The sequence below is a fragment of the Miniopterus natalensis genome, chromosome 18 (genome assembly GCF_054644295.1).
Source record: "Miniopterus natalensis isolate mMinNat1 chromosome 18, mMinNat1.hap1, whole genome shotgun sequence".
NCBI lineage: Eukaryota > Metazoa > Chordata > Mammalia > Chiroptera > Miniopteridae > Miniopterus > Miniopterus natalensis.
In genome coordinates, this window is record NC_142098.1 from 10801639 (window position 1) to 10826756 (window position 25118).

The window sequence follows — 25118 nt, forward strand, 5'->3', positions numbered from 1 at the left end:
TATCTGTACACAGAGTCTGCTCAAATACACACAGATACACACCGGGGACACCCCATACTCACACATGCACATCAAGCACTCAGAGGCTCACCAGAACACACATGGACATGGCAGGCACATGGAACAAACATACATCTGAGCTCCTGTTCAAATTCAGGAGACACGCACAAGGGTACACTTAGAAACACACACCTCAGAAACACACACACAGACTCACAGACATGTGACAGGGTACATGTGCAGAAACACTCTGCACACAGATCCTTTCTTACACACATGTGTGAGTCACACATCCACATATACATACAAGAAACACACAGGGTGGGGCAAATATAGGTTTATAGTTGTGAGTACGTGAAACACAGCTTATTCTTGTATTATTATTTATTAATTATTGGATTATTTTCCATACGAACAACTATAAACCTACTTCTGTCCAACTCTGTATTTAGAGAGTCACAAACAATTGCAAGGGATGGGTACACTCATACACACATGTACATGTGTGCGCAAGTACACCCAAATTAATGAAGTCAGTCTGTTTGCCTAAAAAAGGTCACTATAAATAAGCCAACTTAGGCACCTTCCAAGTCAGGGGAGGGGTATCAGAGCAAGAAAAGATGGAGGTGGTGTCCCTTTATCCTCAACCAGCACCTACCAACTCCAGTCGAACCAGTGGGGTTCACTGGAATTAGCTCAGCTTTGTAATTAACACATGAATCAGTACTGAGCACTAGGGACTCACTTTAAAGATCAGGCCCAGCCCTGGCCGGGTAGCTCAGTTGGCTAGAACATTGGCCTGATACGCCAAGGATTCGAGTTCAATCCCTAGTCAGGGCACATACAAGAATCAACCAATGATGCATAAACAAGTAGAACAACATATTGATGTTTCTCTCTCTCTCAAATCAATAGAAAAGATCAGGCCCAAAGGTGCACCCCCATATGCAGGTTCAAAAGAGAGGAGCAGGAAGATTAGGATACCCTCCCCCTCTCCACCCCCTCCCTGTACACATACACTAACCAGACTGATGGGTCCCAGGCAAACACCAACATCTTCAGGACAACTCCAAGGCCCTGTGCATGAGGTTCTGCTTAATTACAGTGACAGATCTACCACCACGTTCAGAGTCTGCTTTAAGAACTTCCAGCTATCAACAGGGAATAAGAATATGGGGAAAAGTTTACATTTGTGCAAAGAGTGGAGGTAAATATACTGACAGCTTTAAGGAGCAAACACAGAGACTTTGGGCCAGTGTGTAGACCTGACAGGTAAAAGCCTGACCACCACAATGGGAGGTTAGCGGCTCATTTTACAGAATAACTAGTGCTCAAGTTTTACTGATTTCAGGGGCCCAGAGAGGAAAGGTTAGTGTATTAGCAAGTGTAATTCCAGCTGCTGTAGCAAATAACCCCCTGGATTTTAGTGGCTTCATATGATAGTTTATTTCTCACCACAGGTGTCCTGCTTGGTTGGCAGCTGTTTTCCATTTGGTGATTCATATCCAAGACTTGTGAATTTTGTGGGGCTCAGAATTATCTGCTTCCACCTGGCAAATGGAAGGTGATGGGGTGCGGAAGATTCATCAACTTCTTTAAAAATTTGGCCCAGAAGTGACCTACAAAGTTCCTTCCTGCCCGTATTTTATTGGAGAGAACTAGTCACATGGCTGCCCTGATTTTTTTTTGGGGGGGGGCGGGGCGGCTGAGAACAGATTCTCAGGCTGGGCAGCTCCCTCCCAGTCACAGCTACTGAAAGAGAGCGTGGATTACAAGGGACTCAACATCAATCACCACCAGATCTACAACCTCAGGGGAGGCAGCAAAAAGAGGCTGTGGGACCTTGTTTCATCTACTACATCAAATCCTCTCCAGGGAGAAGTTCCTAGCCCCACCCCAATCACCTGCACACCTAACCTGGTCCCCAACCTTGGGGTGGGTGACCACAAATTTGGCCCCTTTGAGGGCAGAGTGAATCTGGCTCAATTTGATAAATCCTTAGGTGAGCACAAAAGGATGGTAGTGAGTGTCCAGTGTTTTTTCTCTAAGCATTTATTGAGCTCTCGCTGTTTGCAGGCATGATGCTGGGAACATGTCTGTGAATCAGATACAGTCCAGGCTTTGGAACTGTGTGTCCTCATAAGGCAGAAAGAGAACAGATAATTTCTGAACCTGAGGGTGATGCTCCATTATGAACAAGATGGAAGATAGGAGAGGGGCACGGAAGCCACCAAATCTACCAGCCAGGTGACAGTGGGGTGGGGTTCATGGAAGGGATGGGGCAGCATTTGAGCAGGAGGTCACCTGAACCAAAAGGAGATAGGGCTTTCTAGGAATGAACATAATGGCTGTGTGCAAACCCAGGTACTAATTAGAAACCTAATGATTCCAGCTCCTAACACAAACCACTGCTGATTCAAGTGCTAATTATAAATTTAAGCCATTGTCAACTCCATCCTGGAGTTGGGCTAAATTACAAATTTGGGCAGGAGTGAGAGCAATAATCACCAACTCAGAGTCCACATGTTAATTATCCCATCTTGAGTTGGTTCATGTGCTAAATAACAACCTTGGGATAAGTTAATAGAGTGATCAAAGTGATACTGGACAACAAATGGGTCCAGGCTGCCTCTCACTACTTGAGCCAATTAAGTGGAGATAGGGTTGAATCATATATGAGTGTTTATTGCAATAATGCCAGCAGTGTGGGAGAGCAGCATGGTCATTCACATAAAACCTGCTCCCCCCATCTCATAAGTCAGCTGCTTATTCGGGTAGAAGTACATAGATTACCTGGGGAAGTGGGTATAAGGAATAAGAATGGGTATAATAGTTACAGTTATAGGAAATGGGGGTTGGGGGGGTTGCAAAGGGTGGGGCATCTCCCAGGTTGGGGGGGATTTGGGCTGGGGGTTGCAAAGGGCAGGCGCCTCTGTGGACTCCATTGTTTCCGAATCAAGGTTGTTAATCTTTCTGAGATGATAGGCAGTTCTCAGAACAGGAGAATGGACCACATTCCAAGGTTAAGTCCCATGTCCCGGGGCATAAAACTCTCAGCTAGGTTAGAATGTGCTTTCCCCTAATTAGAACAGAACAATCATGGTTAACAGAGCATGATTAATACTTCTGCCCCTAACAAAAGGGTGTTGTATTCATAGTGAGGAGGAACACAGACTCTGAAGCCTGAGAGCCTGAGTTCAAATCCCAGCTCTGCCACTGAGCAGCCAAGTGACTTTGGACAAATTATCCTTTCTCTGGGCCTCAGCGTCATTCCTCTAAAAGGGTGGGTGGGTGGGGGCTACTAGTACTTCAAATGGCTGTTGGGAGGATTAAATGGGACAATACATGGAAAGCGCTGGGAACAGTACCTGGCACATGAGTACTTAGTTTATTAAGCAGTGGCTGTACTAACGGTAAGGATACTGTGCAGCCAACAGTTACTGTCCTGATTTCCGTTAATCCTCATAGCGGGTCCTACCTCTAATTTCCTCACCACTCCCACCTTTCCTTGGCGCGGGTCCGCCGACTCACTCTTGGAAAGACATCCTGGAGGTTCCCAGGGTGACCCTCGTCTTGCCCAGTCCCGCCCCCGCCCCTCTCAGCACCATTCCCACGCCGGAGCATAACCGCCCAGCGGCCACGTGGGGGCAGCAACACACCGCTCAGGCCCTGCACGCGCCATGCATTGTGGGGCGCGTAGTCTCCCGGACTGGTTCAGCAGTAGTTCCTGCCCGGCACACGAACTGCATTTCCCAGAAGGCCAGGCGACACCCTCTGCCTCACCTTGCTCAAGTTCGGAGGCAGAGGCCTCGCCCTCTGAAGCGCGCCTCCGCCGCGGCGCGGGGGGTTATGGGGTGAGGGGACTGACCCCCGCGGCGGCGGGAGGGCGGTGCCGCGCCGGCGTGGGCGGTTTGTCGCGCGCGCTGAACCCTAGCTGGTGGGTGGGGACAGACGTTCTGCTCCGGGAGACTCAGCCGCCGGAGCTGAAGTTAGGGCGGCGGTAGGGGTCTCGCAGTCCTTCGCTCCGGGAAGAGCCAGACGGCGACCGCTGTGTACCCCCGGAGCCAGGCCAGCCGCCTGCCGGGCCCGCTGCTTCTCCGCCGTCCGTGGGCAGCGCTCCAGCCTGGTCATGGAGCCCCCGTCTTAACGAAAATACAAAATAGCCCCGCCGGGGTGGCTCAGCGGTTGAGCGTGGACCTAGGATCCAGGCGATGGGGGTTCGATTCCCGGTCAGGGCACATGCCCGGGCTGTGGGCTCCATCAATGACTCTAATCATTGATGTTTCTATCTCTCTCTCTCCCTCTCCCTTCCTCTCTCTGAAATCAATAAAGATATATTAAAAATAATAATAAATAAGTAAATCCCTGTCCTATCTTTTCTCTCTGTCTCTTTCTCTCCATCTCTGCCTGCCCCCCCCCTCTTGCACACACACCTCTTTTAAAAAACCTTACATGGTAATGTTAAATCGTGCCCCCAAATAGAATAGTATAATGATTCTCCAGGTACTATTTTTCAACAATTATCAACATATGGCCAATCTTGTTTTATTTTTTCTGCCTTCCCCCCCAACCCCCACAGAATTAGTTTGAAGCAAATCCCAGACATCATATAATTTCATCCGTAAATACTTCTATATGTATCTCTAAAATATAAGGGTCTTTAAAAAAATACTTTTATCACAGCTAAAAATGAATAATTCCTTAATATTATCTATCTCCAGCCCCTCTCCAAAGTCCCTGATTGTCTTTAAAGTGTGTTTTAACTGTCGGCTTGTTCAAGCCAGAATCCAAGTAGGATACATTCATGGCATTTTGTTGGTGCCTCTTTCAGTCTTATTCTATGGCAGTTTTCCATTCGCTGTCCTCACAGCCTGAGTTGGCTGGTTGCCGTTACTTGGTGTCTTTTAATATGTTCTCCTGTCCCCTGTATGTCTTGCAAACTGGTAGATCTAGAGGCTGGGTCAGATTGAGGTTCAATTTGGGGTAAGTACACTTCATGGGTGATGTCGAGTTCTTCTACGAGGAGGCACATGGTAATGTCTGGATGTTTCTTTTTTTCTGATGTTAGTATCCAGTGTTATTAATGAGTGTCGTCAGCCTGATCCATCTATTACAAAATCACAGCCAAACTTAAGGAAGGAAGTGTCTACATGCTCTCTCCTCCATCTCTCTCCCTCTATACTACAAAAACCATCCTGTGTATTGCTAAAGCCCTTCCATGTTGCTCACCTCAAAAGGCAATTCTCCATCCTCAACTGACTGGTTCTGCAATAACAAGTCTGTGCTGTGCTGTCCAATTCGACAGCCACTAGCTACACAAGTGGCTATTGAGGGCTTAACTAGTGATAATTGAGATGTGCTGAAAATGCAAAATACACACTGGGATTCCAAAGACTTAGGAGAAAAAAAAAAAAAAGAATCTAAAATATCTCAGGAATTGAAAAAAATATTGATAACATATTGAAGTGATAGTATTTGGAATATATTAACAATAACATATATAAGTGAAATATTTTATTAAAATTATTTTCACCTATTTACTTTTTAAATGTGGCTACTAGAAATTTTAAAATCACATTTGTGGTCCACATTATACTTCTATTCAAAATTGTTGTTCTAGATCACTGGTTTTCAAAGTGTGATCTGGACCAGTGGCATCAGCATCACATGACTTGCTAGTGTGAAACTGAAAGGGAACCTCAACTACAGTTGGAGTAAGCATGGCCTGTAGGGCGAGCTCTCACACCCTCATCATAAATAGCCCCAAATAGGAAGAGACATACCTTGCATCTCCAATAGGAAGATGTTTTCTACTTTATTACCTTAGCAGGAGGAAGAAAGGTTTTTCTCCTTGCTGAGCAACAACTCAGCCAATGAGAGACTGTCACAACTCAGCCAATGAAAAGCCATTACACTTTGAACTCCCAATTTCCTCCAATGGACTTGCTGTAACAGCTCCTCTCAACTCCCCCCTTTCCTCTATAAAAGGACAGTCCCTCTCCATTGTTCTCCAGATTTGCCTATGGTTTTGCCATAGCTCACGTGTCCCAAATTGCAATTCTTTGCTGTTCTCTAATAAACCCATTTTTGCTGGTAAAATAACTGTGACTTTAATTTTTTTAGGTCAACATTAGAAATGGAAAGTCTCTGTTGCCCTAGACCTACTGAACCAGAATCTCTGGGGACAGGACCCAATAGTCTGCATTTTAATGAGTCCCCCAGACTATTCTTGTCTGAAAACTCCCCTTACAGTTTTCTGTGACACAAGACTCTCCTGAACCCAACCACTTCTCACCCCTTACTGTTAACACCCTGGTCCAGGCACCCTTCGGCCCTACCTGGACCATCACAGTTACTTACAAACTGCTTTCCCTGCCTCTAATCCTGAGCCCTACTTGTAGTCCTCACATCACAAGTTGGGGGGGGGGGTTGTGATTTCTCAAAACCATAAACCACATCACGTTATTTCCCTGCTTAAAACCTTCCAATGGTTTCTCGTTGCACTTAGAGTAAAATCCAAACTCCTTCCTGAGGCCCCTGTGGCCTCCCCATCCTCACATCATGCCCTGACTCCTCAGTCACTCTTTCTGCCCAGCCAGGCCACCCTTCTCACTGCTTCTCACACACTCACAGCCCTTTCCTGCCTCGGGGACTTTGTGATGGCCATTTCCTCTTCTGGGAACATGGTTCTCCCAGATCTTTGCAGGGTTGACTCTCTTTTCCTTCAGGTCTCAGCTCAGGTGCCCCCATCTCAATATTGCCATTGTGCCACGCCAACTAAAGCCCAGCTCCTCCATACCCATGTTCACACAACATCAACCATCTCTCATTCTCTGCATGTTGGGGGCCACCTGCCATCATCCCTCTTCTTTGTCTGTCTGTTTCTCCCACTACAACACAAGCATACCGGGGCAGGGACTCCTCTCTTGCTCAGCACTTTGTCCTTGGTGCCTCACACAGCATGCACACAGTAGGTGCTCAATAAAGATCTTTTCACTGACCCAGTGAGTGAACTGCTGCAGCTCCACACCCTCAGTCTCTCTTGCTATCTCCACCTACTTGGAAGTCAGAGGACCGTGGCGTCTACAAGGTTTGAAATATCAGAATATTCCTCGTGACAATCCTGGTTTTTGCTACATTGGGAAATCTGACAACACGGTGCCCACTTTCTTACTTGGGGACAATAGGCTGGAGCTGCTATACTTGTGAGGGCCTGACAAGGATACAGAAACCACTCCCATATTAGGACAGAGGGACCTTAACACATGGAAGTGGTTACACAGCAGATGGAGGAGCTGAGGGGCCAAATGGGAGCCATGAAGCAATAGGAAATTAGCAGAAGTGGGAAGCCGATGCGACCCCAGGCCGGAGGAACAAAGGAAGGAGGCGGTGTCACCAGAGCCTAGAGGTAAAGTCACCTATTAGAAGCTGGAATCTCAGTGGGATTGTCTAGCAGGCTAAAGCTGTGGAGGAGGCCCGGCCACAGGGCTAGAGGGGAGAATTACTCTAGCCTCTTCCTCCCGCTCTCCAGGATCCTGCCACTGCTTCCCAGGGGAGCCCCAGGTAAATCCAGATGAAGGGAGAGACTGGGAACTGGCCTGAGATGCAGGAGGAAAGGGGGTGGGGTGGGGTGGGGTGGGACAGGTTGGGGGCGAAGACAGCCCAGAGCAGCACCATGCAGGTTCCCGCCTCGCCCTGCCGTCCCGCACCAGGCCCCACTCGCTGATCCACATGACACGTCTGGCTGCTTTAGGGTTAGAGCGCAGCTTGAGTTTGCAACCCTGGTGTTTCAGTTATCCATGGCTGCATAGCAGATTATTCCAAAATTAAGCAGCTTAAAACAACCGTTTTCTTTTTCTTCCAACTTTGTGGATCAGAAATTCAAGAAGAGGCCCTGATTGGGTAGCTCAGTTGGTTAGAGCGTCGTCCTGATACGCCGAAGCTGCAGGTTCGATCCCTGGTCAGGGAACATACGAGAATCAGCCAATGAATACATGAACAAGTTGAACAAAAAAATCGATGTTTCTCTCTCTCTCTCAAAACTCAACAAATAATAAATAAATAAATAGTATCCTAATGCTGAGTAATTGACTCATACATGTTGTGTTTTTTAATCCTTACCAGAGGATATTTTCCATTGCTTTTCAGAGAGAGTGGAAGGGAGAGAGAGAGAGAAGCATTGATGTGAGAGAGACACATTGATTGGTTGCCTCCTGCACATGCTGGGACCAGGGCTGGGGATCAAGCCTGCAACCAAGGTACATGCCCTTGGCTGGAATCGAACCCTGGACCCTTCAGTCCACGGGCCAATGCTCTAACCACTAAGCCAAATCGGCTAGGGCCATAGCTGTTTATTTTTAAAAATAAAGAAATTCAAGAAGCGCCTGGTGGGGCTATTTTTGCTTGGTGTTTGTCATGTGGTTGAAGTCAGATGTTGACTGGGACTGGAGTCATTTGAAAACTCTACTGGATTTGCGCCCAGGGTGGCTCACACACATGGCTGGCAATGTTGCTGGCTGTCAGCTGTTCATCAGAGCAGCTACATGTGGTCACTCCAGTGATTTTATGTGATGGCTGGCTTCTTCAGAGTATGTGTCCCAAAGATCCAGGCAAAAATTGCATGGCCTTTTCTGACTTGGCCTCAGAAGTCACACAGCATCACTTCTGCTGCCTTCTGTCAGTTAAAGCAGTCACTAGCCCACCCAGATTCAAGATGGGACTATATGGATCCCACCTCTTGATATGAGGAATTGGTGGCCACATCTTGCTACAAAGAATGTTCTTTGAGGCAGACTGTGGACATTGCCCTTAAATGAATCTCGCCATTAAAGTCTGGTGGCTTTGATGACCATCTACACAGCTACAATTCCCAGACATATTTGCAGCCCAGACCCTTTTTAAAAAAACATATTTTTACTGCCAGGCCAGTGATGCTCAGTGGTTGAGCATTGACCCATGCATCATGAGGAAGCCAGTTTGATTCACGGTCAGACCTCCCTTAAGTCAGGGGGTAGACACTCTAACCACTGAGCCAACCCGGCCAGGGCCCCTTTCTTGATATACAGAACAACTACCAACTAGATGCCCCCCCAGATTGCTTAGACACCTCAAAATATCTGGACTCAAGTAATTCTGATACCCAGTTACAGGTTGGGAAACACTATTCTTTTTGTTGTTTTTGTTGTTGACACTATTACAGATGTCTCCCATTTTCCCCACGTTTGCCCCCCTCCACCACGTACCCACCACCCCTCCCCTGGCCTTCACCACTCTGTTGTCTGTGTCCGTGGGCTATGTGTATATGCTCTGTGGCTACTCTCTTCATCTTCTCTTATCCAGTCCTTCTAACTCCCCTCCCCTCTGCCCTCTGTCAGTCTGTCTCATGCTTCCATGCCTCTGGTTCTATTTTGTTCGTCAGTTTCTTTTGCTCATTAGATTCCACATATAAGTGAGATCATAGGGTATTTGTCTTTCTCTGACTGGCTCATTTTGCTCAGCATAGTAATCTCTAGGTCCATCCATGCTGTTGCAAAGCATAGGAGTTCCTTCTTCTTTACAGCTGGGTAGTATCCATGGTGTAAATGTCCCCCAGCTTTTTCCCCCACTCATCTGCTGATGGGCACTTGGGCTGTTTCCAGATCTTAGCCGTTGTAAATAACAGTGCTATGAACATAGGGGCGCATATATTCTTTCTGAGTGGTGTTTTGGGATTCTTATGATATATTCCCAGAAATGGGATTGCTGGGTCAAAAGGCAGTTCCATTTTTAATTTTTTGAGGAAACTCCACACAGTACTATTTCCCATAGTGGCCGCACCATTTTGCATTCCCACCAGCAGTGCACTAGGGCTCCCTTTTCCCCACACCCTCGCCAGCACTTATTGTTTGTTGATTTACTGAGGGGAGCCGTTCTGACAGGTGTGAGGTGATCCTTCATTGTGGTTTTAATTTGCATCTCTGATGATTAGTGCAGTTGAGCATTTTTTCATATGTCTGTCACCATCTGTATGTTCTCTTTGGAGAAGCGTCTATTCAGGTCCTTTGCTCATTTTTTAAAAGTGTTTGTTTTTGTTTTTTAAATATATCTTTATTGATTTCAGAGAGAGGGAAAGAGGGAGAGAGAGAGAGATAGAAACATCAATGATGAGAGAGTCATTGATCGGCTACAGCCCGCAACCCGGGCATGTGCCCTGAGCGGGAATCGAACCCTGATCTCCTGGATCCTAGGTCAACGCTCAGCCGCTGAGCCACGCCCTGCCGGGCCTTTGCCCATTTTTTAATTGGATTGTTTGTCTTCCCAGTGTTGGGATGTATGAGTTCTTTATATATTTTGGAAATTACCCCTTACCAGATATATCATTGGTAAATATGTTCTCCCACACAGTGGGTTCCCTTTTCATTTTGTTGATGGTTTCTTTTACTGTGAAGAAGTTTTTAGTTTGATGTAGTCTCACTTGTTTATGTTTCCCTTGCCCTAGGAAATATATGGTAAAAACTTGCTACACAAGATGCCTATGCTTTCTTTTTTTGTTGCTGTTAATCCTCACCTGAGGATAATTTTTCCATTGATTTTTAGAGTGATTAGAGGGGAGAGAGAGAGAAAAACATTGATGTGAGAGAGACACATTGATTGGTTGTCTCCTCCATACACCCCAACCAGGGCCTGGGATCAAACCTGCAACCCAGGTACATGCTCCTGACTGGGAATTGAACCCGAGGCCCTTCGGTTCGTGGGCTGACGCTGTAACCACTGAACAACACTGGCCAAGGCACCTATGTTTTCTTCTAGGATTTTTATGGTTTCACAACTTACGTTTAAGCCTTTCATCCATTTTGAGTTTATTCTTGTGTATGGTGTATGTTGGTGGTCTACTTTTTTTTTTTTTTGCATGTACCTGTCCAATTTTCCCAACACCATTTATTGAAGAGACTGTTTTTACTCCATTGTCTGTTTTTGCCTTCTTTGTCAAATATTGACCATAAAGGAGTGGGTTGATTTCTAGGCTCTTGGTTCTGTTCCAATGACCTATATGGCTGTTGTTGTGCCAATACCAGGCTGTTTTGATGACAGTGACTTTGTAGTATAGTTTGATATCTGGTATTGTGATCCCTCCAATTTTGTTCTTCTTTCTCAAAATTGCTGAGGCTATTCTATTTTTTTATTTTGGTTCCATATGAATTTTTGGAGTATTTGTTCTAGATCTGTGAAATATGCCACTGGTATTTTAATGGGAATTGCATTAAATTTATAGATTGCTTTGTTTAGTATGGACATTTTTAATAATGTTAATTCTTCCAAACCATGAACATGGTATATGCTTCCACTTATTTGTATCTTCCTCTATTTCTTTCTTCAGTGTCCTATAGTTTTCTGAGTATAGGTCTTTTACCTCTTTGGTTAAATTTATTCCTAGGTATCTTTTGTTGTTGTTGTCGTTGCAATAGTAAATGGAATTGTTTTCTTAGTTTCTCTTTCTGATAGTTTATTATTGGTGTATAAAGGGGAATCACTGTTCTTCAGGGTGAATGCCGACTTTCTTACTGTGGCATTCAGGGCCTCCGTTATCCCCATTATATAGACCTTGATTTGGTGCTGGCCTCATCTCTCTGACTTGGACTTTGGGATTCACCAAGACTGAGTCTCTAAGTGATTTCTCACCTATGTACCTTGTACCTACTCTTCCATTTGACTGACTGTGCTCTGGGGTCCCCTCCTCCATGAAAACCTTTCCAAGCACTTAGTCTCTCAGGGCCCAGGAATGACCTGGGTCCATATGTTCACTGCATTTCAGGACACTGTCTGCGAGGCCTGCCATTGCATGTGCGTCCTGCATGGCCCTTGTGAATGGTCAATAGGAGCAATTTAATGGATTGTGGAGTCGGTTATACCGAGATTCCCAAAGAACTATACTTCCCTATTCACACTCTTTCTTATATAGTCCTGTCCCCTTGAATCTGCCTTGGACATAAAGTGTCTTGCTTTAACCAGTAATGTGACTGAAGTCACTCCTGGCCAGTTCTGGCCTAAGCCTTAGGCCAAACAGCTTTTGATTTTATATACTGTTTGGGAGACCCCATGGAAAGGCCACATGGAGAGGCTACACAGAGGGCATTTGAAACTACGACAGAGAGAATATAGATTTGGCTACAGTAAAGAAGTACTCCCAATAATAATGCTGTTTGCATTGTCTATTGCTTTGTAACAGACCACCCCAAAATGTAGTGGCTTAAGACAAGGATTTATGCCTTCCCTGGCTCGACTCAGTGGGTAGAGTGTTGGCCTGTGGACTGAAGGGTCCTGGGTTAGGGAGAGAGATAGAAACATCAATGAGAGAGAAATATCGGTTGGCTGCCTCCTGCACGCACCCCATTAGGAATTGAGCCCACAACCCGGGCATGTGCCCTGACCAGAATCGAATCGGTGACCTCCTGGTACACGGGGACGACACTCAGCCAACTGAGCCACACCACCTGGCTCGACTATCTACTTCTTGATGAGAGGACAGCATGTGCACATTGGAGGAAGAAATTCTTGGTGACCATCTTTGCAGACTACCTACCATGAGGAGCTTAAACAAAGCAGAAGTTTCTCTCTCATATAACAGTCCAGGGCTGGTGTGGCTCCTCTAAGATGACGGGCACTGAGGCTCCTTCTACCTTGTGGCTCTTCTGTCCTTATGATGTTGCCTTCATTCCCTTGTTCCAAGATGATCCCTCCCACATTCAAAGTCCAGCAAATGAGAAGATCAAAGAAAAGGAGTAGAATGTACCCTTTACAAAGGCTACGACCTATAAATTGTTCATTCACTGCCCATGCTTCCCAACAGCCAGAATAGAGTCAGATGGCTGCTCTAAAAGCAAAGGATCCAGGAAATGTAGTCTCCCCCCCCCAATTACAGTTTGCATTCAATATTATTCTGTATTAGTTTCAGATATACAGCATAGTGGTTAGAAAATCATGTATATCACAGAGTGGTCCCCTCAATATTTCTGGTACCCATCTGACACTGTACATAGTTACTATGTTATTATTGACTAAATTTCTTAGGCTGTAATTTACATCTCTATAACTATTCCAAAACTACTAATTTGTACTTCTTAATCCCTTCAACTCTTTCACCCAACCCTCCAGCTCCCTTCCTCTGTCACATGTCAATACATTCTCTGTATCTATGAGTCTGAAGGAAATGCAGCCTTTAGTCTAGTGGCCATATGCTCTGCTAAAAATTCCATGGAAGGAGCAGGAGGATTTTAGGGTACACTAGCATCTTTATCTGCTGAGTGATTAATTCTAGAACAATTGTGGACATGTCCGCCATCTGCAGAGATGAAGAGCCCTGTTTACTCTCCCCTGTTATTACTGTGGGCATTCAGTCCTATAGCCAAAGAATATTTATTGAGCATCTTATTATGTGTGCTGGGGTCACAACAATGAACAAGATGGAAAGGTCCCTGTTCTCATGGATTTTGCATTCTAGAGGAAGTGGCAGACAACAGAAATGGGAACACATAGATCAGAGAATTTCAGGTATGACAAATACAGGAAGAAAATGAAATTGGTGGTTGAAGGTGACTTGAACAGCGGTGATTAGGGGACACCTCTGAGAGGGTGTGACATTTGAGCTGAAACCTGGAGGGTGAGGAGGGGCTGGTTATACAAAGGCTTTGGGAAAAGCATCATAGGCAGAAGGAACAGGAGGTACAAAGGCCCTGAGGTGAGAGTGAGCTTGACTTACTCCAGAAACAGCAAGGAGGCCAGTGTGGTGGGAGGAGGGGAGGGGAGGGGAAGAGAGGTTGGGGGGGTATAGAGATGGGCTGATGTTTATGTGAACATGTTTTTATTTCTCTTGGGTAAATACCTGCTTTTGTGGAATTGCTGAATCTCTGTGTAGTTGAATATTTAGCTTTATAAGAAACTACCAACCTCCTTTCCAAAGTGGTGGTTCTAGTTTACATTTCCACCAACAGTGTATGAGATTTCCAGTTGCTCCACGTCTCAGGGGATAGGGTCAGTCTTTAATTTCAGTCATTCTAGTGGGCGTGTAGTGGTATTTCATTGCTTGGTGTGTGTTTTTCCTGCTTTTACTTTTATTAGTATTTATTTTATGTTGAATTTACTCCCAGGCCACAAGGTTTTGTTTCTCCAGTTTCCTCTGGGACATCTTTTCCTTCTGCGCAGCCTCTCTTCTGGCTCAGGAGCCATCTGCTCCTTTTCAGGAGCGACCCTCTGTGGCAGGGGGAGCTCCCGTGGGTTACCCCGCCCATGAGCTCTGTAAGCTCCACGCGCATCTTGGGAGCTTCGTCACCTGGATGCGCTCCATGACCAGAGGATCGACATCTAAACCCTTAGGTTCAGCACTGCTCTGTGCATTTTTAAGCGTGTGCAGCAAGAATTCAGCAGACTTTTTGGGCCACCGACCCTGTGTCCAGCCCCACTGTTTCACCTGGGCCACCTACCCAGTCTGTCACTGTAATGACGGATGGCACACATGGCCTCTGTAAAGTGACATCCTTCAGATACTAGGTGGCTTTTTGGATATGCATATCCTTGATGGCCTGGGCAGTTTCACGAGTGTTCTTAAAGTGAACACGAAGATTAGAACCTCTTGATTTGCATGATTTTGTGGGGGTTTCTGGGCCAAGTGAACAGTGAGCCATTTTCAGAGGTCACCTCTGGCTGCTCTTGGGAAGAGGAAGAGAGCCACTGTGGTTTTCGTTTGTATTTCCCTAATGACTAATGATGGCGAGCGCTTTTTCACATGCTTATTGGCCGTTTGTATCTCTTCTTTTGAGATATGTGCTAAATCTTTCGGTCATTTTAAAAATTGGGTTCTTTCTCTGGTTTTTCACAAAGCTTCCTCTTGTTACTGTGGGCAGGGTGGGCTGTAGGAGGCAGAAGTGAAAGCAGGGAGAGTGAGGAGGGCTGTCGCCTCCATGGGGGCAAGCTTGTCACAGGCTCAACACCCTGCCTGCTTTCTGGGAAAGTCAGCTTTGGCTTCCTCCAACTCATGGGCTGCTGCCAGGAGAGACTGAGACAGTTGCCAGGTCTCCTGGGGAGGAGGGGGTACAGCCCTGCTTCCTTGACTCTGGTACTGGGGAGGGGGCTGCCCCCAGTCTGCTGAGTACACCCCCATCTCAGCCTCTTCCTTTACCCATTGGAGTGGAGGCCATGAAGCAGAGACCAGCCCAGGCTGACGTTCTGTGGCCTGCACCAGAACAGTTCAGCTGGTTGCTAATCTGTAGAGATACTTCTCTTTTGGTTAGTAAAAAGCCTCTACCCTACCTCCCACAGATATCTGTCACCTCTTCAGTCCATTCCCCTGGGACACCTTGGATTTCCCCACATCTCAGCAATTAAAGGGGGGTTCAGGACTCTGACCCAGGCCTATAGCCACACCTGTTCTAATTGGATGGTGCCTGGGTGTCCTGGCTACCAGACTGAGTTCTGGGGACAGCCAGTCCTGGCTGGAGCTGGGAGGATCAGATCAGGAGGCTGAGACTGAGGCTGAGGCTGAGGGATTGAGGAAGGATTTTGACCAAGGTGAGTCCAGAACTAGATACTTAAAGTACTATAACAATAATGATAATAATTAACATTCATTGAGCACACAGAGTAGGCCAGGAAGACATTATTCTGATAAACTGTTAGGGTCAGAGATGTTGATCATGCTCTGTTGACCCTGATTGTTAGCTGTTGTTATAAGAAATATTAATCATGTTCTGTTAACTGTGGTTCTGTTTCAATCAGAAAAGGCACTTTCTAACCTAGCTGGGAGTTGTACGCCCCAGGACATGGGAGTCACCCTTGGGATGTGGTCTATTCTCCTTTTCTGAGAATCGCCTATCATCATGGAAAGATTAACAGCCTTGTTCCTGAAACTATGGAATCCTGGAGGCACCTCCCCTTTGCAACCCCCAGCCCAACTGACCTACTTCCCCATGCCTGTAATTCCTACTTTCCCATGTAATTTGTCCTTCTACCCAATATAAACAGCTGGCTTATTAGGGGGGGTGGCAGGGCAGATTTTCATGGATGACCATTACTGTTCTCCCAATTTGCTGGAGATATTGGAATAAACGCTCATATATGATTCAACCCTGTCTCTGATTAATTGGCAGCCCTGACCCATTGTTGTCCAGTTTCAAAACCTCACAGATTCTCTCAATAAACCACACCATTGCAACAGCCTGGCCTCCTCTTGCCCTTCCTGCACCCCAAAGTCTGCTCCCCATGCCAAGCCAGAGGGAGCCAATAAACACTGGAGTCAGATCAGGGTCCTCCTGGCTCAGAGCCTCCTCTGGTCTCTGAACATCCCTGGCTGACTGCTCCAGCCACCTTGAGAGGCCTGAGGTGCCAGTAGGGCCTGCAGAGCCTGTTCTCGCCACGCCCACTCCAAACCTGGTGGTGGTGATGGAGGTGGGGTGTTGGTTCTTTAGCAACAGGACTCGGCCAGGCCTGGGCAATGGCAGCCATTAGCAGTGTTAAACAAAACTTTCATGGCCGAAAGCTTTTCTGAAAGAAAGGTTTTACTGAGCCAAATGCTGGCCAGAAGAGGACCAGGTCCCAGGGCATGCGGCCTAAACCACCAGCAGCAGGACTAGGAAGAGAAGACACATCGGCCATCCCGGGACTGATGGGGCTTTTATATAATGAGTCTGGAGAAGAAAATGGCAGTTGTTTTAGAGAATTTCCACTGGTTACAGATAAAGAGGTGGCAGAAGGTGAGGCAGGGCTAGTTCGGGACCAGGTGCATTGTCCGGGAGGCAGAAAGATTTGCTGCTTTGGATTGGTGCTGGACAATAGTACGAAAAGTTCATGTGTAAACAAGAAGCCAAGCCTGCTGGAAGTTAATTCAACATACATCCAGGAATGCCTCGGCCCGTCAGCTGTTAACTGATTAACCTCTCTTGTCTCTTCCTTCCACCCATAGGCCTACTATAATTTCATTTAGGATGTCTCAGAATTTTCTCCTAGTCAGCGGCCACACCTGCCTCCGACTGGGCTCTGACTCCTCCAGACTGGGAATCAGTCCCACTTCCCCCCTCACCTCCCACCCGCACCCCCAGCAACAGGACACTCAGAGTCTGTCCCATGACCAGCATCCAGTTTCCCCTTTTCTCTCCTTAGCCCAGGCCCAGGGAGCTGTGGGGCTGACGTGTGGATGGGGGAGGGGGGCTTCCGGCCGCTGGCCCATCCCCCAGTGCCCTAACCTCAGGTTCCTCCTTCCCCAGTGCCAACCCCAGCCATCTGCTGAGGTCTAGAAGTCCCTGTCTTCTCCTGGGTGGCCTCCCTCAGTCCTCGCTTCCAGCCACTTCCCCGTTTGGTGGGGCAGCCCCTCCCAGTCTAGTCACATTGTCCCCAGCCTGCCTCATCCCAACCCCTAATCTTGTGTCTGTGATGTGTGCATCTGTATTATTGTCTGCTCGTCTCCCTCTTTCTCTGTCTTACCATCATTTTCTCTTTCGCTATCTTTTATCTTGGCTCCTTTTGCTTTCTCCCTAAGGATCAAATATCTGTCTTTGGTTTCTGGGTTCCGTTTCCGCCTTTACTTGCTGTGTGACCTTGGGAAGTGTCTTTACTTTTCTGTAAGATGGGGAATAAGAGCATCTAGGTCAGAAGGGTGTTGTGGGGGTCAAGTGAATTAACACCTGGGACCGAGCACCTGCACGTTAATGCCCAAATCCTGGTGGCTCTCTCTTTAAAAAAAAAAATTAAAAAAAAAAATCTTTATTGATTTCAGAGAGAGGAAGGGAGAGGGACAGAGACACAGAAACATCAGTGATGAGAGAGTCATCATTGATAGGCTGCCTCCTGCACGCCCCCACTGGGGATCGAGCCTGCAACCTGGGCATGTGCCCTGACCAGGAATCGAACCGTGATCTTCTAGATCCTAGGTGGATGCTCAACCGCTGAGCCACACCCGGCCGGGCCTGGTGGCTCTCTTTTACTATGCTACAAACATCACAAGGTTCTGAGTGTGTAATGATTATAGCTGGCTCTTATAAAAAGCTGACAAGTGTCAGTCCCTGTTCTAGAAACATTAATTCATTTGACCCCACAACTCCCTATGAAGTAGGTATTATTTTACCCCCCATTTTACAGATGAGGAAACTGAGGCCCAGAGAGACTGAGTGACTTGCTCAAGGTTGCCTAGCCAGGAAGAGGCAGAGTTCGCTTTATCTTCCTGTTACAATGCCTGGCCCCTGATTGGGGATGGAGGCTGAGTTGATATATGTACCCTTTGCCCTTCATGCCCCCCAAGGGGGGCTATAGCATTGCCCCTGGGATGTCTGGGCCTGATTCTTTCTGGTGCTATCTATCTCTGTCCCTCTTCCCCTATTGTCCCCTCCCCCACTGCCACCGCCCACCTCAGACTTCCTCCTTCACTTGGTTGGCCACATCCCACTGGCCCTTGGACTGTAGTATCCAGCAGTGTCGCCTGCACCATGGGGGGCCTTGGACCCTCCAACAGGCTTCTGCTCCTGCCTCTCCTTCTGACTGTGGGTGGTGAGTTGGGGGCTTCTGCAGCTGCCTCCTGAGTCCCTGAGCTCACCTTGGGGCAAGGCAGGGAGCAGGGTGGAAAGAGAGAACTAAAGGGGAAGGTTGGGACAGGAGCAGGTCCCCAGCTCCCCAAACCCTATGGGTCTCTCCCAGAACCTGAAACCTTAAGAGCTGGCCTCCGGTAGAAGCAGAGGGAGGGGACTCTAAGGGTATTACAACAGGACAAGTCGGTGTAGAAGTAACACAGTCCTGTGGACTTTGTGTCAGCCACAGGTCCGACCAGAGGCTGCTCCCCACCCTCGCGCCCCGCTGTCAGAGCCCACCCTCTCCAGCTTCTCTGCCCACCCTCCAGTCATAGCTCCACATCTCAGTTAACGTTCTTTTTCTTTCTTCAGGTCTCAGCCCTGTCCAGTCCCAGAGCGGTAGGCCTAGACCCTGAAATACCCCTCCCTACTTCTGAAGGACCTCCCCATCTCTTCCCAAATCTCTCCAAACCTCCCCCCCTGACACCTCCTCCCAAGTCCCACCTCCCACTGGCCTTCCCTGACTCCTGTGCCGTATACATTCCCAGACTGCAACTGCTCCGTGGTGAGCCCTGGTGTGCTGGCTGGGATCGTGCTGGGGGACCTGGTGCTTACCGTCCTCATTGCCCTGGTTGTGTACTCTCTGGGCCGGCTGGTCCCTCGGGGGAAAGGGGCTGTGGAGGGTGAGTGGGGCTGGATGGGAATGGGACACTCTGAGCTGGCTGGTCCCTGGGGGAAAGGGGCTGTGGAGGGTGAGTGGGGCTGGATGGGAATGGGACACTCTGAGGATTTGTCTAGAGGGGAGAGGTAAGCTCCCAAGACAAGGGGATGGTGAAGGAGGGCTTGATTCCACATCAAATAATCCCAATTCACCACCTGCCTGCCTCTGCATCCGGTGTCCCTCCCCACCCCCAGCAGTGACCCGGAAACAGCGCATCACTGAGACAGAGTCGCCTTATCAGGTGAGGAAAACAGCTTCTCTTCTGTCTCACTCCTGCCCTGGGGGTGTCTGCCCTAAACAAGCCCCTACCCCAAGCCCCTACCTCTAGACCCTGAAGCCACTTTCTCAGCAGCTTCACAAACCCTTGAAGACTAATGGGGCGTCTGTCCAAAACTAATCCAACGAATAATCATGACTTTATGCTCAGTTTAAAATGTGTGGAGAGGAAAATGTAGGGATGGCTTACCTTTGCAAAGGCAAATGCAGGCCTTAGCCAGAAGGCAGTCTCCACACTGTTCTTGAAGAGCCCAGCCCAGGACAGACTGCAGTAAGGGAGAGGCTCTCATCAGGACAGATAATATAACCCAGTTCTAGTCTGGTAACTCTAAAGAGAGTTCTAAAATTTGGGTGTGGGGGGTGGGATCCTACATCTCTCTGAAAAACGAATGAAAGCTAGAGACTCTTCAGAAAAAGCCACGCAAAAAATACAAAATTGTGCATATAATTGAGGAGTGGTGCAAATATCCTTGAAACCCTTCTTAAGGACCATGATGCAGATAGGGGCATCTTTCCACCTCCTGCCTCTCTGTCACCATAGTTCTTAACTCTTTAGGGGGTCATGAGCTCCTCTGTGAATCCAATGGAAGCCAAACAGGCCCCTCTCTAGAAGGATGCTCACCCAGACAGGCCATATGCATAGATGATTTCAGGGGTTCTGTGTGATGCCTGCCTTTTGGGGCCAGAGACCCCCGTCTGCAACTGTGAGCCCTGCTCTGGGAAACCTGCTTTACTTGTCCACAACCAGCTTTGCTTTGCCTTACTTGTGATAAAAAGTCTCTTTGTCAACTGAGAGAATCTGAGTGTAGCCCTGTGAGGTCCAGAAGACTGAAGGAGCTTTCCAGTTCCTGGGGGCAGTGAAATATCAGGGCAAAGCACTGCTCCGCTTCATTTGTTGAGCACCTACATGTACTGGATACCGAGGACACGGCAGCAGAGCCTATGTCCCAGCTGGGGAAACAGACTTGAAACAAATTAACAAATAAGGTTATTTTGGAAGTCATCATGAAGGGATAAAGCAGGCTGAGGTAAAGGTGTGGGGTGGGGTGGGGTGGGGTGAAGGAGCTACAGATGAGGGAAATCAAGAAACACCTTACTGAGGAAGTGACAGGCTAAGATTTGAAGGGGGAGTGGAACCATCCATGGAAGTATTTAGGGGACCAGTGTTCCAAGCAGAGAGGACAGGATGTGCAAAGACTCTGAGGCTGGGGCCTAATGATGAACAGAGGAGAAAGGGGACCTTGCAAGGCACCTGAATAAAATCGAGATGTCTAACAAGGCTGCGAGGTTGAAGAAGCTACCAGGGGACTTGCAGGCCACTGGGAGAAGACCAGATTTGGTTTTAAGTTTATTTGGTGGACCCCTTCCATGGATGGTTCCCACACTGTCCATCCCTTTAGGAGCTCCAAGGTCAGAGGTCAGATGTCTACAGTGACCTCAACACACAGAGGCAATATTACAAGTGAGCCTAAACCATGGCAGTCAACAGCCTGATGCTTGGATCCAGTCATTCCTGACGCCTACCCAGCACCTTGCTCCTACTCCCACCAAGATACAGGCCCACGGAGTGCCCTTTCTGAGATGTCAGACCTTCCCCCACCCCTGCCCCCAAATAAACACGGAGCACGAAACACTGCTGAGCTATTCCAGATCTTTGGGCTGAGAAGATGGGGATCTGTGGGGTTCTGGGAGGATGGGTCATGGACCCAGAAACAGGTAAATGGGAGGGAGGCTTTGGAGACGCTGGGTTTGCTGGGTTCTTTGAGAAATAATTACAAGTAGAGGTATTTCAGTTGCTTTATTCCAATCCAAACGGGGGAGTGGGTTTCCTGTGCCACCACACACAATCCAGGATGAGAGGGTCAGAAGTCAAAGGTCCCAGTTCCAGGGGGTCAGCCCCTGCCAGGCATGTTGATGTAGACCTTGCCATCTTCTGAGGGTGGGGAAGAGAAAGCATGAGGCTTGACCACCCACCACCCACCCACATCTTCACCTCCCTGGGGACCCCCTGTCTCAGGGGTTTCCTCAGGAGTTCCCCCAGCAGTACCCCCAGGGTTTCCCCAGAAGTACCTCCAGGGCTTCCCCGGGGGCCCCCTCCATGGGAACCTCTTCCCGAGGGACACCGCCCCCACTCCAGGCCCTGCCCTCACCTTGGGTGGGCCTGTGGCGTAGGCCGGCACACAAAAACACCGCCACCACGATGAGCAGAGATACCACAGCATCCGCAGCCACAAGCCCCCCCAGGAGTGGGAGGGGGAGGGGCCCACACCCGGAACAGGAACCTGGAGGGTGGGGGCCAAAACAAGAAGGCAGCTTGAGGGGGTTCCAGGCTTTCAGGGCTGTGCTTTGAGCATATGGGCAGAGGAAGTCCCTGAGGGGTGACCCAGGTTCCCTGGGGTTGCACTTGGGGGATAAAAAAGGAGATGGGGGTCCAGAGTCTGGGGTATCCCAGCATCCTGAGACCGGCTGTGCTTTGGGCATAGTGGGTCCTCCTGGGGCCAAGTCCCTGGGGCTGCAGTTTGGTGAAAAGGGCAGTGAGAAAGGGACCTGGGGAGGGCTGAAGATCCTCTGGGGCTCGATTTGGAATGCGAAGTGAGATGGTAACCTGGAGAGCTGCCGGGGGTATTCCAGGATAGGATCCTCAAGCTATACTTTAGGGATGGAGACGACCTGAAGTAGCATGGCAGTGGGGAAGGAGTGTTGCTTTCTCACCTGGGGTTACCTGAGCTGCCGCCACTGTGGAGAGAGATGGGAGGTAATCAGCCAGGGGAGGTGGTTCCCGGAATAGAGCGCAGGGAAAGGTAACGTCCTGAGAAGTAGGCTCCACTTCCAAAGATCAGATGAGTAGGAGGGGCCAAATGGGAGGGGAGCTCCCAGAGAAGCAGGAAGAGGCAGGAAATCGGAAGCAGCAGAGACCCAGCAGTGAGAAGGCGAGGCTAACAGGCAGGCACTCCAGAACCTGGCTTCCCTCCCCTAGAACCAGGCCCCAAAGCCAAATGGGTCTCCTGGAAGGGAAGGGAAGGGTCACTGGGAGAAGGACCCGCCCTTGGCATCCGTGTCTTCACCCAAGCCATCCCTTTCACAAATCCTCTGCCTGCCGCCCCCCCCCCCCCCATAACTGCTGGCTTCACCTGGCAGCAAAAGTAGAAGCAGGATGTTGCCTGAAGGGATCATGGTGGGCTGTGGGTTGGAAGGGGTCTCCCAAAGGGCTTTGGTCCAGAGAGGTTCTGAGGAAGAGTGGGGGAGCAGAGAGGCAGCAAAAGCGGATGTCACCCTGCTGGTAGCAGGTCTAGCGGCTTCCTGTGTGTGGGGGTGGGGAGAGAGGAGAGGTGGTGGGTCCCTGTGACTGTCTTTGGGGACAAACTGAGGGAAGGGTCAGAGACTAGGGAAGTTGTTATGATTGTCCAGGTGGGAGGTAACAGGTGGACCAGGGTGTGGGCACTGGGGAGATTCTGGAAAGATTTTGGAGGGAACGCCAACAAAACTTGTTGATGGAGTAGATAAGCGTGTGTATGAGAGAGAGGGATCTAGGAGGACCAAAGCTTATGGCCTAAGCAACTGAGAAGATGGAGCATCCTTTGACAGGATGGAGGAGAAGCCGGTTTGGGGGCAGGGGGAGGGAAGTGCAGGAGGTTTGGGCACACTGAGCTGGAAATGCCCGCTAGACCTTCCTGTGGAGAATGACCACAGCTGCCTCTGAGTTCAGGGGTTAAGTCTCATCTGAAGGTGTAAACTTGGGGGTTGGTGGCTTATGGATGGCATTTAAAGTCACCAGACAGGATGAGATTGCCAAGGAAGTGAGTACAGATGGACGACAACTCTTCCCCTCTAAGAATGGGTGAAGAGGGGGAAAGAGCCAGGGAAACTGAGAAGGAGCAGCAGGTGAACCCTCAGGAGGCCGTGGATTCTTGAAAGCAAGGGAGAAATGAGATTAATGTGAGCCCTGTGGGCAGTCCCCAAGGCGGGAACTGAGAACAGCCTCTCCCTGGAATGTCAGCCAATGAGGGTGGGAATTCCTGCCTGCTTAGGTCACGGCTGCAGCACAGCAGCCAGCGAAGTGCTTCCCCTGCAGTCACACATTATGTTAAATGATGAATGAATACATGCGAACTGACCTCTGAAAAAGGAGGTGATGTGAGGAAAAGGGAGGAAGGCCTTTCCTCCCAGGAGACCAGGAGGTCTGGGCCCCCAGGCCTCTCCTCCCCCAGGACCAGTAATATTGCCCCCAGCCCCAGCCCCAGCCCCAGCCCCAGCCCGGGGCCCTGGAGTCGTTTCCAGTACCCCTTCGACAGAGGCCGAGAAATCCAGGCCCCAGTGCCCCCCTCCTTCAGGAGCCCAATATCTCAGGCCCCTTTTTCTCAGACTGAAGGTGGGGAGCCCCCAGCCCTCTCCACCCTGCGCAGTCGCGCGCTCAGTCAGCCCAGCCCATTCAGAGCCTGGGTTTGCTGGAGCGCGACCGGGGGACTCCCGCGCTGTGGGCGGGGCCCTACCCGCGGCGGGCGGTGCCAGACCCGTTTAAAAACTCAAGGCTGACCCAGCCCAAGATCGGGGACCCGGCGGCTCCGCGGGGTAACAGCGAGGCTGGCGCAGCGCCGAGGCCGGGGCCCAGGGGGCCCGCAGTCCACGCCACGGAACCCCCGAGGTAATGGGGGGCGGGGGGTGAGGCCCGCTCGGCCCCGGCAGAGTGAGGCCCTGGGTCCTGAGACCGAGGGTGCCCGGTGTTTGGAGGGGAGACAGCGCTCGGATTCCGCGGTCAGGATGGAGGAGCGGCTGCGATTCTGGACTCCTGGGTCCTGGGGGCAAGGGGACTGGGATCAGGAATCCTGGGGCCTGCGGGAGGCCGGGGCTGGCGGCCCAGATCCCTTCCCCGGGGGCAAGCGGGCCCGCGCGGAGTCCTCGGGGGCGTGGTTGTTCAAAACCAGCCGCGGGGCTCAGCGGGGAGGGCCCGGCAGGGTCCGCGCCGGCGGCGACTCTGCCCCCGCCCCGGGACTTCCCGAGTCGCCACGCGTCCCGGGTTCCGGGGCTGAGCAGAAATTCCCCGCGTGCGGGGATTCCGCGGGCGCCGAGCTCGGCCGCGCGCCCCGCCTCCCGGCGGGACACCTGGGCGCGCGGCGGGGAGGAGGGGAGCGGAAGATTCCCTTGCGTGCGCCCCGCGTCAGCGCGCCGGCCCGCGGCCCGAGCCCGCCTCCTCCCTTAACCCTTCCTCCGCCGGACGCGGGAGGCCGCGCGTGGAGGGCGCCGACCTGCTGGGTCGTGCCTACGAGGGGCCCGGGAGCTGGGACTCCCAGGGCCGAGGGAGCAGGAGGCTGAAGGTCCGGACTCTCGGGTCCTGGGGAAGCGGCTGCTGGGCTCCTGGTCCCCGGCGGGATGGGGCCTGGAAGGTGGGGATGGGGTCTGGACCGCTGCATCTCTGCGGAGCTAGGGGCTCTTGAGTCCTGGTTACCCCGGGAGAGGGCCTGGTTTCCCCAGGAAAGGGTGTCGGGGCAGTTTCTTGGGAAGAGAGATGTTGGAACCTGGATGTGCGGGTCCAGGATGTGATGCCAGACAACCCCCGAGGCCTCAGGACTGGGAGATCGGGACGGTGGGATTTTTCACGG

At 50.0% G+C, this 25118-nt stretch overlaps 2 protein-coding genes across 2 annotated transcripts; one reads left to right on the plus strand and one right to left on the minus strand.

Moving 5' to 3' along the window:
- Window positions 1-18410: 18410 nt before the first annotated feature.
- Window positions 18411-21061, plus strand: TYROBP (transmembrane immune signaling adaptor TYROBP). The gene is made up of 5 exons (XM_016220991.2): window positions 18411-18507; window positions 18897-18923; window positions 19073-19207; window positions 19440-19486; window positions 20922-21061. The coding sequence occupies exons 1-5, from the start codon at window positions 18447-18449 to the stop codon at window positions 20985-20987; spliced, it is 336 nt and encodes a 111-aa protein (XP_016076477.1). The 5' UTR covers window positions 18411-18446; the 3' UTR covers window positions 20988-21061.
- A 243-nt stretch (window positions 21062-21304) lies between these two features.
- Window positions 21305-22869, minus strand: HCST (hematopoietic cell signal transducer). The gene is made up of 4 exons (XM_016220990.2): window positions 22653-22869; window positions 22234-22257; window positions 21672-21803; window positions 21305-21454 (listed from the first exon to the last, which is right to left on the minus strand). The coding sequence occupies exons 1-4, from the start codon at window positions 22693-22695 to the stop codon at window positions 21414-21416; spliced, it is 240 nt and encodes a 79-aa protein (XP_016076476.1). The 5' UTR covers window positions 22696-22869; the 3' UTR covers window positions 21305-21413.
- Between the last annotated feature and the right edge of the window lie 2249 nt (window positions 22870-25118).

What these genes read in the sequence shown, in the direction of transcription:
- TYROBP (XM_016220991.2), top strand. Translation starts at nt 18,447, where the DNA reads ATGGGGGGCCTTGGACCCTCCAACAGGCTTCTGCTCCTGCCTCTCCTT. An exon ending in TCTCCTTCTGACTGTGGGTG is followed by an intron (nt 18,508 to 18,896) that starts GTGAGTTGGGGG and finishes TTCTTTCTTCAG; the next exon opens with GTCTCAGCCCTGTCCAGTCC. An exon ending in CCCTGTCCAGTCCCAGAGCG is followed by an intron (nt 18,924 to 19,072) that starts GTAGGCCTAGAC and finishes ATACATTCCCAG; the next exon opens with ACTGCAACTGCTCCGTGGTG.
- HCST (XM_016220990.2), bottom strand. Translation starts at nt 22,695, where the DNA reads ATGATCCCTTCAGGCAACATCCTGCTTCTACTTTTGCTGCCAG. An exon ending in GCTTCTACTTTTGCTGCCAG is followed by an intron (nt 22,258 to 22,652) that starts GTGAAGCCAGCA and finishes CTCTCTCCACAG; the next exon opens with TGGCGGCAGCTCAGGTAACC. An exon ending in GGCAGCTCAGGTAACCCCAG is followed by an intron (nt 21,804 to 22,233) that starts GTGAGAAAGCAA and finishes CCCACCCTCCAG; the next exon opens with GTTCCTGTTCCGGGTGTGGG.